The sequence below is a fragment of the Culex quinquefasciatus genome, chromosome 2 (genome assembly GCF_015732765.1).
Source record: "Culex quinquefasciatus strain JHB chromosome 2, VPISU_Cqui_1.0_pri_paternal, whole genome shotgun sequence".
NCBI lineage: Eukaryota > Metazoa > Arthropoda > Insecta > Diptera > Culicidae > Culex > Culex quinquefasciatus.
Genome location: NC_051862.1, coordinates 129,386,534 through 129,402,503, shown reverse-complemented (window position 1 = coordinate 129,402,503; position 15,970 = coordinate 129,386,534). Strand labels below are relative to the sequence as shown.

The 15,970-nt window shown below is 37.9% G+C and overlaps 1 protein-coding gene across 1 annotated transcript; it reads right to left on the bottom strand.

Annotated features, from left to right (window-relative positions):
- Positions 1-12,069: 12,069 nt before the first annotated feature.
- LOC6031413 lies at positions 12,070-15,506 on the bottom strand. The gene is made up of 5 exons (XM_038258513.1): positions 15,214-15,506; positions 13,635-15,156; positions 12,558-13,578; positions 12,371-12,503; positions 12,070-12,308 (listed from the first exon to the last, which is right to left on the bottom strand). The coding sequence occupies exons 1-5, from the start codon at positions 15,292-15,294 to the stop codon at positions 12,141-12,143; spliced, it is 2,925 nt and encodes a 974-aa protein (XP_038114441.1). The 5' UTR covers positions 15,295-15,506; the 3' UTR covers positions 12,070-12,140.
- Between the last annotated feature and the right edge of the window lie 464 nt (positions 15,507-15,970).

Here is a 15,970-nt window from a genome sequence, read left to right as displayed (position 1 = left end):
TGCGAGCTTTGGATAGTCTTTCATTAAAATATTCGCCTTGTTCATCGCAATTCCGCCGAGAAAATGGTCGCAACAAATTCGGCAGTAGGGGGTATGCCTCATCACCGACAAATACATACGGGACGCTCACGTTGGACGCTGGAAGTTTAGCATCCGGTGGGATTCCGAGCTTTCCGGCTCTCATCAGTTCATGCAACACCGATGAGCTGAAAGTTCCGCCGTCACTCTGCTTCCCAAACCCTCCTACCTCAATCGTGACGAACCTGCAGTTCGCATCTGCTACGGCTTGTAGAACCACCGAGAAATACTTTTTATAATTAAAGTACATGGAGCCAGACTTGGGGGGGCATTGAATCCGGATATGTTTTCCGTCAATTGCTCCAATGCAATTGGGAAAATCCCATAAGTGCCAGTAATCTTGAGCGATATTTAGGAATGATTCCATCGATGGTGGCGGCATGTGGGTAGGTTGTAGTGTGATCCATAACGCTTTGCATGTTTCTCTGATAATGTATGCAGCTGTAGACACACCGATGCGGAACGTGAAGTGCATTACATTGTATGACAATCCAGTTGCTAGAAATCTGAAAAAAAAAACTTAGTTTTATTTAAAATATTTTATCAGTTTTGTATAAATAATGAAAAACAAATTATAATTTATGTTCATTCGGTGTTAAGCTCTTTTTAATTACAGAGTGGCCATGCATTTGATACAAACTCTTATAATATTTCGATGAATTAAAAAAAACAATAAATTGTTTTTTCCACGATTATGATCTGCGTAATGGTTGAAAATTTTCAAATGGGCAATTTTTGGGCCACCTTAGCACGGTTTAGGTCACCCTAATGGCCAAACCAAAAAAACGTGTCTAATTAATTTGGGCAAGGAACCCCCATAAAAATGTTGAGCTAGATCATAGAACAATTATAACGGGGAAAAATCAACTTTTCACTAAAATTGCGATAATTCTAAAATTTCAGCGATGCGTATTTCAATTACGAAAATGAAAGGCTATAAAACCACACGAAAAATGAACTTCTTAATTTGACCTTCTAGATCCACCTTCACGTATACATATCGACTCTGAATCAAATTCTGAGCAAATGTCTATGCGTGTGTATGTCTGTAAGTCCGTGCACTGAAAAAATCCACTCGATTATCTTCGGACTGGCTGAATAGTCTCATTCGGTCTCTCAAATTGTGGTTTTTGTAAGACCCACAATGTTATACATTTTTAGAAAGGTATTTAAAAGACCTTTTCAACGCGTCCAAATTATTGAAGATCTGACAAACCTATTGAAAGTTATTTATGCTATTTATGCACTTTTTCTAGGCCAGATATTTAGATGAAAATGTTGTCCGGATCTAGCATGCGACATATCGTTTAGGAGCCATTACACTATCGCAAACTGTCAAAAAGTACGAGTTTGTTTCCCGTAGTGTAATAGCTCCTTTAGATAGGTAATAAGAAGACCTTATCAATGTGACGAAGGCTTCAACCATCTCAGGGTGGATCAAGTAATGTTTTTATTTGGTAAGGGCCTGAGTGTTTAATTTGTATAATTCAGAGTTGTTACAGGATAGTCGAAAAAAAAACCGCGCCGATCTAAAACCCCATCCGCGCGAAATACACGCCATATAAACAAAAATCGCTACCAAGAAATTTTACTTTTTAATGAAGAAAAACTAATACAGAAAGTACCTACCTATTTGATAAAAAAAAAGTCAAACTCGTTTTTTGTTTAAAGGCTCCAAAAAAATTAATTTAAGAATTTAAGAATTTAAGAATTTTAGAATTTAAGAATTTAAGAATTTAAGAATTTAAGAATTTAAGAATTTAAGAATTTAAGAATTTAAGAATTTAAGAATTTAAGAATTTAAATTTAAATTTAAGAATTTAAGAATTTAAGAATTTAAGAATTTAAGAATTTAAGAATTTAAGAATTTAAGAATTTAAGAATTTAAGAATTTAAGAATTTAAGAATTTAAGAATTTAAGAATTTAAGAATTTAAGAATTTAAGAATTTAAGAATTTAAGAATTTAAGAATTTAAATTTAAAATTTAGAATTTAAGAATTTAAATTTAAGAATTTAAGAATTTAGAATTTAAGAATTTAAGAATTTAAGAATTTAAAATTTAAGAATTTAAGAATTTAAAATTTAAATTTAAGAATTTAAGATTTAAAATTTAAATTTAAAATTTAAGAATTTAAGAATTTAAGAATTTAAATTTAAGAATTTAAATTTAAGAATTTAAGAATTTAAGAATTTAAGAATTTAAGAATTTAAGAATTTAAGAATTTAAATTTAAGAATTTAAGAATTTAAGAATTTAAGAATTTAAGAATTTAAGAATTTAAGAATTTAAGAATTTAAGAATTTAAGAATTTAAGAATTTAAGAATTTAAGAATTTAAGAATTTAAGAATTTAAGAATTTAAGAATTTAAGAATTTAAGAATTTAAGAATTTAAGATTTGATAAAATGTTGTTCTATTGATTGTTTTTATTAAGTTTTAATTTTCCAATGCTTGAATTTTGTTTTTTTTTTAATTTTTGAATTCTTGAATTTTTGGAGTTTTTAATTTTCGATTTTCATAATTTTAAATTTAGAAATTTCAGAAATGTAATACTTAAAAAAATAAGGTTAATAAAACATCACTCAAAACTCAAAAGAAATTGAATATTCAAAGCCGGTAGCAGATGTTAACAATGAGTTGAATGTAAGAATAAATTTAAGAAATCATTAACAAAAATAATCTTTTCATTAAGATTATGTCAACGTTTCTTATTAAGACATTACAAACAAACATTTTCGGAAGAAAAATTCAATTTTGTTTCAGTATCAACTTCTAGAAATCGAAGTTTTTGCAGTTAAAACATATGTCATAATTCTTGATAACTTAAAAGTAATTCTATCTCTCTCAATTATTGTATATCCGCGAAATCCACGCCTTTGCAAATTTAGCCAGTAAATCCGCGCCATCCGCGCGATCCGCGCCGTCCGTAACAACCCTGATCGAAATTATGACTTAGTTTTAATTATATAGATATAATTTATTTGTTGGCATCTAACAAAAACATTTTTTTTATATCTTTTTTAAAGCTTCAGTCGCACTTCTCCGAAAAAAGTGGAAGGCTTTGCGGGACACCTACCGGCGAGAGTTGCAGAAAATACCGGTTTCACGATCTGGAGATGCCGCCATCGAGCCTGAGGAAAACTACACAACATGGGCACATTTCAGCAGCATGACGTTTGTACGTGACCAATTGCGACCAAGAAAAATGACGGGCAACCTTCAACCAATTAACCAGGAACCGGAAACACCAAGCGATGGCGAGGAAAGCACGCATGAAGAGTTCCTTGATGATAGTACGGTTAGTACGTTTGAGGTGTCTCATCCACCCGCAGACGAATGTGCGCCCCCTCTGGAGAAAAAGAAGAAAATGACAAAAAACAACCACGCTGAACGACTGCTAGATATCGAGAACAAGAAGCTTCAGCTGATGGAGAAGAAAATGGCCCACAAGGAACGGGACGAAGATGAAGCGTTCCTCGAAAGCCTCCTCCCGCACTTGAGGAAACTGACTCCCCACCAGAAGTTGCGCTGCCGAATCGAGTTGCAGAATGTTGTGCTTGAACATGCGTACCCTGCGGGCCATAATGATGACGTGAATATGTAAGATTGCGAGATTGAAGCCGAATCAGATTTAAATGTAACAGTGAAATGCAATAATCATAAAAAAACAAGCCAATCTAATCAAATAAGGCAAAATAAAATGTAAATTAAACATTGAACTGAAATAAAATAAAATAAACACACACATCTCTTCAGAAAGTCACCGAAATAGTTACTTTAAGGGTGCACAGGAAGTGCAACCAAGAAGTTATTGTCTTTTTAATCCAAAATAGTTTAATTGACGGACTGCAGAGTTTTTGCCATTCAGAATACTGTAAACAATATAAATATATAAACCGGGTAATAATAACCAGGAACGGACTATTCCTTACTGAAGCGTGTACTTGGTTTTGACAGTGAATGAAAAAAGGCGCGTGTTTATGTTTACGCTGAGGACAGCTGAGAATGAACTTTTTGGCGCGAAAGTATGAGTGTGATTGAATTGTGCAGGAACCGGTTAGCGGAATCCGGAACAGAACACGACGGAAGCAGACATGAGGTCAGTGGGTGGTTGGGAGGTGCTGCGTCCGGAATGTCGTGTCTCAAGGAGTCTGGACGGACCAGAAGGGTCAGCGAACAACGGCATGACTGTAGATTGACATAACTTTTAATTTCATAAAGTTTGATGTGTCGGATTATAGGGTTTCTCTCATATCCCGGAAGTGTCCCCAAGAGGCCACCGGTAACTGGTTCCAGATTGGCCAAGATGGACATCGAACAACGGAATGACCGTAGATTGACATATCATTGAATTTCATGAAGTTTGATGTGCAACATGATGGGTTTTACCAAAAAACTCAAGTTGGCCGTTCATCGGGTACCAGGGAACCGATTCCAGGTTACTCGGAACTGGCCAGAAATACTCAAGAATCCGGATTTTTTTTAGAATTTTAATTTTTGTATTTTTTTAATCCAACTGAAACTTTTTTGGTGCCTTCGGTATGCCCAAATAATCCATTTTGCATCATTAGTTTGTCCACATTATTTTCCATACTAATTTGGCAGCTGTCCATACAAAAATGATGTATGAAAATTCAAAAATCTGTATCTTTTGAAGGAATTTTTTGATCGATTTGGTGTCTTCGGCAAAGTTGTAGGTATGGATATGAACTACACTGAAACAAAATTTTACACGGTAAAAATAATTTTGGTGATTTTTATTTAACTTTTTGTCACTAAAACTTGATTTGCAACACTTTTTTTTGGATATGTTTTAGAGGACATGAAATGCCAACTTTTCAGAAATTTCGAGGTTGAGCAAAACATCTTTGACCGAGTTATGATTTTTTTAAATTTTTTTTTCAAAAAATCGAATGACCGAAATCCGAGAGAACTGTTCTGTTACAACACGTAATAAAGTTTTTAAATTTTTTCATTCAGAACGAACTGCGATTGGATTTTATTCGATATTTAAGTTTTCCAAAAACTGAAAATCTAGCTCAATATATAGAAACTTACCCATTTCACAAAAAAAGTGGACTTTGGAAAAAAATATTTGGTTTGTTTGTTTGATAAATAGATTCTTGAGATTTAAATTTCCGATTTTTTGCGGATTTTGGCGAATTCCCGACTTTTTCGATTTCCCGACTTGAGCGGGCACCCTGCAAGTTATGTTACCCCTTAAATGGTATCTGTTATCTTGGAATTTACTACAGTGGACTCTCTCGTTGTCGATATTGAAGGGACCGTCGAGAGAGGGAGTTATCAAATTATAGAACGAAAAAAGCAATCTTCTTGAAGGGACTGAAAAAGTTATTGACAGCTGGAGCAATATTGATATCGAGAAGATCGACAGCCAGAGAGTTCACTGTAAAATAGTTCTGACGGGCCCTTTTCTAATGTTGATCCACAAATAAGATATAAAAAATGTACTTACCGTAATGTTATAAAAAGGCGTTCTCTGGGGGTTATTGGTGATTTTATAAAATTACTCCAATCCTTCATCAGGAGCGGTTCCACTTGTTCCAATATGTAATTGAAAGTATTTTCCGACATTCTCAAATACTGCCGAAATTTTGCCGGATCTGCTTGCAGCTGGGGTAGAGGTGGTGGAATTCCCCATGCTGCTCGCGTTCCTGTTTATTGGGTGAATCCCGAATCGTTTTCCTGGCTCGATTAACATTTTCTTCACCGCATCCGACGCAAAGAACTCTTCGTCAGAATCCATCCTGAAGTTTATTGAAACTGAACCGGGTTTGTTTGTTTTTACTCAGTCGCTTTTAGTCGCTTTCACTCTGGGACGAAAATCTAGTCGCGCGTTGTCGCGCGTAGTCGCTGCGCCTGTCAAATTAGTCGCGTCGCTTGTAGCATCGCTTGTAGCGTCCACTCTGTAGGCACCCTTAGGGTTTGAACATTGACATTGAAGATTGGACCTCGGGTTGCTGAGATAGAGCCAGAAACACGAAAATTGAAGTTTTCTTAATCTCACCAAAACAACCCACCATATTCTAATGACCATATCTCAGCAAATAATGGTCCGATTTTCAATGTTAAGACATGAAAAATTCGTGAAATTTTTCGACCTTTTCGAAAAAAATGTTTTGAAATTTTTAAAATCAAGACTAGCATTTTAAATGGGCGTAATATTCAATGTTTGGCCCTTTTAAAATGAAAGTCTTGATTTAAAAAAAATCAAAATATTTTTTTCGAGGAGATCGGAAAATTTTACGAATGTTTCATGTTTTATTTTTGATAATCGGACCATTGGTTTCTGAGATATCGTCATTAGAAAATGGTGGGTTATTTTGGTGAGATTAAGAAAACTTCAATTTTCGTGTTTTTTTTTTCTTAAAGCGGCTCTATCTAAGCAACCCGAGGTCCAATCTTCAATGTCTCTTAGACAATTTTATAGCAAATTTTTTGAACTTCTCAAAAAAATATATTTAGAAATGATCACTTAAGGTCACTATTTTTAAAAATTGAAAAACTGCAAATATTTCGCTAAAATCAAACTTTCGGTGGCTATATCTTGAAAACGGAGCCCTTTATCAAAAAATCTGTAAAGTTCTTTTCGATTGCAAATTCAATTTTGCATTAAAAAATAATGTCAAACTTGTTTTTGCATGAAACTTCGTCAAAGTTTTGATATGGCAACATTAGAGACACGCTGGAATTAGATGCTGTTGCCCTACGCTGAATTAGAATGCTCTATATATTCTTTACAAAGTAGGAAAAATTACCATTTATGTGCTAAGTTGATGAGCTGTCTGGTGACAGTTCAACGTTCGATTTAAGAGGTTACATACATGTAGAAAATCAAAAAAATCATATTACAGAAAATTTATTAAATCCACTTAATAGATGAATTTCAATCACCCCTGAAAGTTTCATGAAGATATTTTATGATTTAACTGAGTTATAGACGATTTAAGCTCAGAATTTTACCATGCGCAAAGCAAACTGTCTAACTTTCTGAGCGTTTTTCTCTTAACACCGAGTTGATTTACGGGTGCCACGATATCTCGAGATGGGATAGACCAAATTGGCTCAAATTTTGGGTGAAGACTCCTAAGATATATCCCGTGTGCATGACGAAGCCGGATTTTTAAATTTTGACTTTTCAAAAAATACAGAAATCTAAAACTGACATTTTTTAATATGAAAATTAAAAATATATTTTTATTTTTTTTAATTTTTTTTGAAAATCGACTTTCGTCATGCATACGGGACTGGTTTAATGAGTCTACGCAAAAATTTTAAGTAGATTTGGTCGAAGTAATGTTGAGATATCGAGGCACCCGTTTTTTGAAACTGCTTACTTCAAATAGCTTTATATCAGCAATGATACAACCAAATTTCTTCAAATTTGTTTTGTAAATAGATGAAAATATATATTTGAATGCAAAAAAAACAGATTTAAAAAAAAAAGTTTAAGTGTGTGCTCAAACCAACCTCAGACATTTTTGCCGATTTACATGAATGAAACCCCTTAATGTTAGCAGCTGTCCATACAAAATTGGCTTGTAAGTAGGGGAGAGTAGGGAGACTTGATCCCAAGCCTGTATCTCATCAGCATGTGGGTAAAACAATTAGCTTTGTTCTAGAAAGTTGTGCGAAATTGACTAAAACTCATTGTAGAAAACAAAGAAAAAATATGTTTAGATTGATTTACACACATGTTTCTAAAAATTGCTGCAAAAAACTTCGAAGAGATCTTTTTTCTTTGTTTTGATAAATATAGAAAACACTCAAAAATTATTAAAAATATTTTTTATACATGAAATCAACTCCAAAACCCTTACACATTTGACGTTAAATTTATCGTCATACTAATTTTACAATCAATTGTTTAAAAAAAAGCGATTATGGAGACTTGATCCCTGCATTTTTACAGTAACTGGAATCAGCCTCAAGATTAAATAATTGGGCTGGGTTTTCGTACATAGTTTCCTTTAGTATTGTTGTACATAACTTACTGCATAACTTACTGGTTCAACCATTTCTCAAAAGTTTTGTAAACAAAAATTACCAGCTTTTGTAAACATGCTCAATTTTGGTCTAAAAAGAAAATTTTAAGTTTTTAAATATTTTGCATGCTAAACTTGTTATTTTTTTACACAAACGTACAGGTTTAATGTGAAATTGCTGTAACTTATAGAAAATTAACAGTTTGGATGAATAAGAAAAATTTTGCTTAAGATTTCTTAAAAATGTTGAAAGGGGGATCAAATTACCCCCAACATTTTGAAAATGCCGCTTTAAAATATTTTTTTAAAACGCTTGGCATGTTACGAAGAGTTTATCTGATGAAATACCCTTATTAGTCAAACATAGTTGAATGTTTAAGCTTTCAATTCATGCAAAAAGTTCAAAGTTTTGTGAGAAATTAAAAGGGGATCAAGTCTCCCCACTCTCCCCTACTCTTAAAATCTATAGCTCACGAAAAATACTCTAGTGGATTTCTACCCGAACACTCAATCGCGTCCTTTTGAAACTATTTTTTTCGGAATGAAGAATGCGTGCAAACCCCTACTGGTTTATTCATTTCCAATAATATGACGTGAGAAACGGAAAATGACAGCGATTTTAAAACTATTATTCAACTTTTTTGATGAAAAAAAAAAGAAATAAGACAATTTTTGAATTTCGCCATTCTCCACCAACTCACGCTGTTGCCCCCACTCCTCTTCGATTTAAGTGAAACTTTGTCCTAACGGGTAACTTTTGTCCCTGATCACGAATCCGAGGTCCGTTTTTCGGTATCTCGTGACGGAGGGGCGGTACGACCCTTTTCCTTTTTGAACATTCGTGTTATTTTAATTTTTTCCTAAAAACACCGCATTTTTCATTAAAAAAACAAAAATTCAAAATTGTGCAGCTATTTGTTCCTTGACTGCAGAAAAGTTTGGGACATGTCATTTTATGGGAAATTTATTGTACTTGTCAAATATGCAATAAACCAGAAGAGACATTCTACCATTTAAAACAAAAAAAAATCATTTTGAAATTTCGTGTTTTTTTTACTATGCAGGGTTAGTTTTTAGAGACTAATAATTTTCTACAAAGTTGTAGACAAGTGTTGATTTTCAATAATATTTTTCTAGCTTTTATTGAATCAATTTGATTTTTTTAAGTTTATCTTTAAAATCCCATTTAACAAATATAAGACAAAAATTATCGAAAAATTAAATATTCATACACGCAAACGAGAAATCCGTGAGAGAGGCCCTCCCAAAAAGGGTTGTGCATTGTCCCACTCAAATCGTACGGAAATGCCTCACGTCGTGACGGAGGGGCGGTACGACCACTTCCATTTTTGAACATGCGAAAAAGAGGTGTTTTTCAATAATTTGCAGCCTGAAACGGTGATGAGATAGAAATTTGGTGTCAAAGGGACTTTTATGTAAAAAGTAGTTCCGTTACTTGACAGTAAAAAATTCTGGAACATGTCATTTTAAGGGAATTTCTATGTACTTTTCGAATCTATATTGACCCAGAAGGGTCATTTTTTCATTTAGAACAAAATTTATCATTTTAAAATTTCGTGTATTTTTAACTTTGCAAGGTTATTGTTTAGAGTGAAATAGTGTTGTACATAGTTGTAGAGCAGACAATTACAACAATTTTGATTTATAAACATAAAGGGTTTGCTTGTAAACATCACAAGTTATCGCGTTTTTACGATTTTTTTTAAGTTACTTTTTGCGTTTCTCTTTGTTTCGTCGCCCGTGTCTGTCGCGGGTGACGATGAACGGCCATAATCGACGACGATTTTTCGTAAAATTGCGATAACTCGTTATGTTTATAAGCAAACCCCTTATGTTTATATATCAAACTTTTTGTCATTGTCTGTTACAACTTTGTAGAACATTATTTTACTCTAAAAAGAAAGCCTGCAAAGTTAGAAAAAAAACACGAAATTTTAAAATCAAAAAAATGGTTCTGAATTAAAAACAAGTAACGGAAAATGCGAGAATTTTTAGAACTTTTTAAGTGTTTTTTTCGATGTAAAATACGTTTTTTTCGGAATTCTGAGTACGCCTTCAAATCGGGCGCCTCATCACCGTTTCAGGCTGCAAATTATTGAAAAACACCTCTTTTTTTGCATGTTCAAAATGAAAAAGGGGTCGTACCGCCCCTCCGTCACGAGATATCAAAAAACGGTCCTCGGATTCGTGATTAGGGACAAAAGTTACCCCTTAGGACAAAGTTTCACGCAAATCGAAGAGGGGTCGGGGCAACTGCTGTGTGGGTTGGCGGAGAATTACCCCAAGGTAAGGTACTTTTCGATTAAAACTTTGATTTTAAATAAAAACCTAAAGTTTTTTCGAGTAAAATTTAAATTTTCCCAAACAGATAACACATTGCTCATGGTCACATCACTTACCATAGTGAATCCTGACCCATATTACTAACCCTTGAGGGGTGCTGTGCTACTTTGTCGAAGACACAACCAAGTTAGCGGTCTTCAAACTGAAATAACAAGCCCTAGTTTCAACATTGGAATAAAAAAAGTGTGTTGAAATGCATTTTACATAAGTTCAGTTGTGTTGTAAACATTAGTTTTCAAAGAATGTAAAAATTTGGAATAATAAAACAACTTTTCTTGATCAAACTCCAAAAAAGTATCGAAAAGTACAAATTTTTAGCACTCAAATAGAATTTTATTTAATTTTGGTGGTGAAAGAATCCATTTCAGTATAGGAGAAAATCAATGATTATAATTATCCATTTAAAGGGTGAGATAATGTTTCGCTTAAGAAATTGTTTTCAGAATAAAATAGAACATCCAAATTCCGTTCATCAGCCAAGCAGCAGTACATCACCCAGACTTTGAGACCCTCTGCACCGAGTTCAAACACTTGTCCCCCTGACTGTCAAGTTTCCCCCACGAGCAAGAGAGAATGGCCCTCGACTGTTGAAGCTTGTTTCCGTGCAAGTTTCCAGCTCAACCAGAGATAGCCCAGAGAAGAGAACAGCATCGGGCGGGAGTCTTTCAAACTTTTAGATTTAGACTTTCAGCCCAACTTGATCGTCTGCGAAGCTGAGCTGAAACTTTTTTTTCCTGTCGCAAACTAGAGAAGTGGAGATTGGAGAGGGACGGGGACTGTCCTAAGGAACATTTACGACAACATCAGCCAGCGCCAGTGCAAACAAGTTGAGTGAAAGACGACCGGAAATGAAGCGGAATGACTGAGAGAGAGAGAAAAAAGTCCGAACGGACAGAACCTTACAATTTCGAATCAATTTCGGTTGGTGAAACATCAAAAAGATTCCCTTGGATGAGGGTTTGATGGGGGCTACCATGTTCTCAGAGATGAGGAATTGATGATTTGTTGCCAGTTTGAATATATTGGATTTTTATAGTTTGCATAATGGATCTGGCAAGTGGGCCAGCTCCTCGCGAGTGATGGGGGCAAAATTCAATTTGCGTTATATTAGAGAGGGTAGGCTTTTATCTTGGAAACAGCACTCGCGACCCTTTCAGTTTTTTTTATTAACCGTCATTATTGAGTTCATTTGGTTTATAAACAGCCTGCAGCGCAAGGCTACAAGCAAATGAATGTGCAACGAAGAGATACCTTACACGATTCTTCATAACGTGGGTTTGAACAAATTTTCTTGCAAATGGGAAACTTTCAGGCTGCGAAAAAAAGATCTTAGCAATGAAGTAAGACAGGATAGATAATGGTTTTTGAAGAGCATTGAAAATTCAATTTATTGTGTATCGAACTCAAATCAAAATTGAGAAAAGATGCTGAAATAAAACGTCACAATGTTTATACATAAGTCAATATCAAATTTTTAAAGAGCTAACAGCTGAAAATATCTATATTTAATTTCTCAGCAAGATTGATTCAAAATAAAGTTTGGAAGCTCAACCTTTGAATATATCGGAAATATAAGCAAGATTCGTAATTAGTGAACAAACTTTTCTTCCAAAGTTGCGATAAAAATCAATGGTGCTCTTAACAATTGTATGAATTATGGATTTATTGGAATGGAATGACCTATAAACAAATTTATTTCCGAACGTGCCATCGCAGCTGCTTCCTCAGCAGATCAAACACTTCCTTCCTTTTCAGGGCATCATTCGCCTGTCTGAGAGCTTGCTTTCGATTCTTCCTAGCTTCCAGCTCAGACGACTTCAGCACATCCAGCGGCAGCTTATCCAGCTCGGCCAGTAAGTCCTGTAAAGTGTGGTTATTAGAATTTATATTAAGTGCATACAACTGTTCATATTGTTTCGTACCACAATGTGCTGATGGATAATGGAAAGCTTCTCCATGCTGCTGATTTCAACAATTTCCGGTTCCAAATTCTTCGACTTCCGGATGAAATCGTACAGCTGACTCAAAATAGTCGCAGTAACTCGCATGGCTTTGCTGAAATGACAAGATTCAACAAAACGATCTCAAACGGATTAAACACCGCCTTACTTGCTAACACACTGCTTCAGCGGTTCCCCCAGCAGCTCGCTGACCTGCTGCTTCATAGCTTCATTCTTACGCTGGATCATCGCCACCTTGCTGCTGTACATCTCCAGCATGTCGTGATGGCTGCTAAAGTACCGCGGGAAGTCCTCCAGCACCCCCCGATAGTGGAAATCTATCCGGCTGAAGATCATCAGCTTGTTGTTGTACTTGTGGATCAGATCGATCGTACGATGGTTTATCAGACTAAGCCCACGTTGAAGCATCTCCACCTGGGGCACGCAAACCGGTTGCTTGGCCAGTTCCGGAAAGATCCGCTGTTGGTAGAAAGTCGCGATTTCTGTGCCAATGTTGTTACCCTCCGTCCGGATGAACAGCGTTCGGCAGTTTGCTACACTATCCGACACCGTACTCAACGACCCATCCGGTGCTCGGTGGAGATGATCTTGCTCCAGTCTCCACTGGGGATCCATCAGCATAAAGTAGTAGTTGCGGATTTGCATGATCCGCGTCCAGCGTTCCTCCTGCAGCAGAATCTTCTCCGTAATCGCGGAGATCTTGTTCTGCCGATCCAGCAGCATGTTCTTCAACCGCTTGGACTCCTGCTGGGCTTCCTTCTCGCGCTCGCCCATCGCCAGCACCCGATCGTACGCATCGTCCTTCCACTTCTTGAACAGCGGTTTCGTCTCGTGACAAAAGTCCTTGATCCACTTGGCAAATTTCTTCTCCAGCATCTGCTTTTCGCGAATCTTGAGCAGGTTCTCCGCGATGTAGTACTGCAGGAAGGTTTTGCGCCGTTGATCGCGCATACTCAGAATGTCCGTTTTTGGGCAGAACTTACGCACTCTTGGCCGGTAGCGGAGTTCGTGAACGTAGTAGTTGTCCCATTCGGTCGCGAGTCGGTTGAAGAACTTGGTTTTGAAGCCGAGTTGCTCCTCGTCGAAGCTGGGCGCGTTGACTTGGAGGCGTTCCCGCAGGTTGGTTCGGCTTCGCATCAGGCTGGTGTAGTACTTGGAACGTTGCTTGTCTGGAATTGAAGATCTTGTTAAGTAATTCGTGTTTTCGAAACAGGGATATACCTACACTTTTTCAAATCCTTCGTCTTGTCCAGAAATTCCGGATCGATGTAAAACGATCCGTACAGGCCGTCAGTTTTGGACAGACTCTTGAACCTGTTTGAAGGAAAGCGCAGCTGTGGTAGTTCCAAAGCAGGTTTTACCTCCTCCGGAGTCTTTAGCTTTTGTAGTCTAGACTTGGACCGTGACGTCTCAGAAAGCTTGTCATCCAGCGGTACCTCGCTACTTTTAAAGTCCTGAAACGTGGTCATCCGCTTCTGGAGACACTCATCGTACATCCGCCGATATTCGCGGGACTTTTCTTCGATGAACTCGTAATACCGCTTTCGTTTCTCCGACAGCTGAGGTTGGTCGTCCAGCTTGGACTGCCTGGACGAGGCACGTCTTCGTTGCTGGGCTGAATCACCGGAATCTGACCCGGAATCGAGTCTTTGCTGACGCTTCTTCACTTTCAAGTTTTCCTCGGACCGATCGTACAAGAGCATAGTGATTCGCTTCAAACGATCCTTCTTCAACCAACGGCTGCGGAGCCGGTCTTTGCGGCGTTTCCGCTGCGTTCGCACCGTCGGGATTCGAAAGTATGGCGTTCGCAGAAACGACAAAATCTTCACCTCCTCCATCTTGTCGTCATCGTCTGAGGATTCATCACTGCTCTTCGGGCAGAGCGGGATCCGCATGTGTGCCAACCGGTTGTTGATCACGTTCCGTTCGCCCTCCTTTGCGGAATCCATCTCACGGTACGATCGGACCAACAAACTCAACGGAATCCCAAACTTGGTCTCACTCTCCAGCAGTGGATCCAGCCGAGGTAACTTGGTAAAAGGGCCGTACATGTGTCCCTCGATGTGCGGGATCTTCGTCGCCTTACGGACCTTTGTAATTCTCCTCCCCTCCTGTGTTATGTAGTCCATCGATCTCGTGTCAACCGAAGACCCCAACTCCGACTGAAACGTCTCTTTCTCCCGCTTCATCATGGCAATGTTACTCTTGTTCTTAAAGTTGTACCTCTCTCTCGTAGCCCAATCCCTGAACAGCGTCCCGTGGCTCGTACTCGGACACTGATCATCAAGCAGCATCCGATCAAGCTTCTTTATCATATCTTTGTAATCATCATTCGACAAGTTCTTCCTGCTGCTCGCGTTGAACTGCACCTCGGACTGCTCCGACGGCGTTGACTTCTCCACGTTCCCCGCCAGTTGCAGCTCGTCCGTCATCTTCTTGATAAACGCCCCCACATTTCGATCCTTTTTCCTCTTCTCCGCACCCCCTCGTCGACACATATTCACCTGTCGCAAGTCCTCCGTCAGCGTCTCCAGGATCCGGTTTGAGGTCCGCATGCGCATCAACTTCTGCACTGTCGAAAACCGCTGCGGATGAACCTTCGAGCGAAAGTGGGGCTTCTTGCTGCCCAACCCACCCAAAAAGTTGACCTCATTCGGGGGCCGATTGAACGGGATGTCGTAGTTGTGATCCCGATACGGTAAATTGGACGAGAGCTCCTCCCGATCCCAGACAAAGTTCTTCGTACCCTAAAACAGCCAAACATTGTAACGAATTCCATATAAAATCGTAGAATCAACACTAACCTGCAGTACAGACTTCCTACTAGAAGACGTAAACTTGGACGTGGGTCGCATGGACGTACCCTTTCCCGCGTGACCGTTCATCTTGGCGGGAACTTGTGAAATGTGTGTTCCACAATCCTGTGCACTGTTGATACCAACAAACTTTGGGTTCTGTACGGAAGTAGGTGACTATCGCTATGGTCGCACTACACAGCGTGGGCATGCGTTCTCCCCTTGTGGAGTGTTCAACAGGTTGTGGTTCCATGGAGATTCGGATGTGGCGTCTGGTATCGATCTAACACGCTTGAAGTGGGTTACGTCGCAGCCGATCATTAAATAAAACACGAGTTCTACCTATTATTTTATATTTAAGTAACAGACTGCTCTTTCTGTAATGTGGTAGAAAAAGTCTAATGTATTTTATAGATTCACATCGTCGCGATCTTGCTATCTTGTTTCACATCGCTTTTTGACGAAACGAAGTTGGCTTTATAACTGTCGGCAACCATTGCTAGTACCAACCACTAGTGTCTTCCTTTCATCTACAAGGACTTCGCCGCCCTGGGCTCCTAAGTGTATGAAAGTATGGCACGGAGCGACGGCGCTGAATACCCATATTTACACAAAGAAGCGCCCGCCGCGGGATTCGAACCGCTTTTTGACGCTCCGAGAAAAACGCGTTTTTATGTTTGACCTTGGATAAACAAAAAAATAGAGCACTTGTCGCACTTGCAGCAGTTTTCAGGGTGCATCAAGATATCATGATCGGATCGAAACT

Bases quoted from the DNA above. Each gene is read 5' to 3' on its own strand.
- LOC6031413 (XM_038258513.1), bottom strand. From the start codon at position 15,294: ATGAACGGTCACGCGGGAAAGGGTACGTCCATGCGACCCACGTCCAAG. The intron at 15,157-15,213 runs GTTAGTGTTGAT...TGGCTGTTTTAG, and splicing joins GTAGGAAGTCTGTACTGCAG to GGTACGAAGAACTTTGTCTG. The intron at 12,504-12,557 runs GTAAGGCGGTGT...TTGTCATTTCAG, and splicing joins CTGAAGCAGTGTGTTAGCAA to CAAAGCCATGCGAGTTACTG.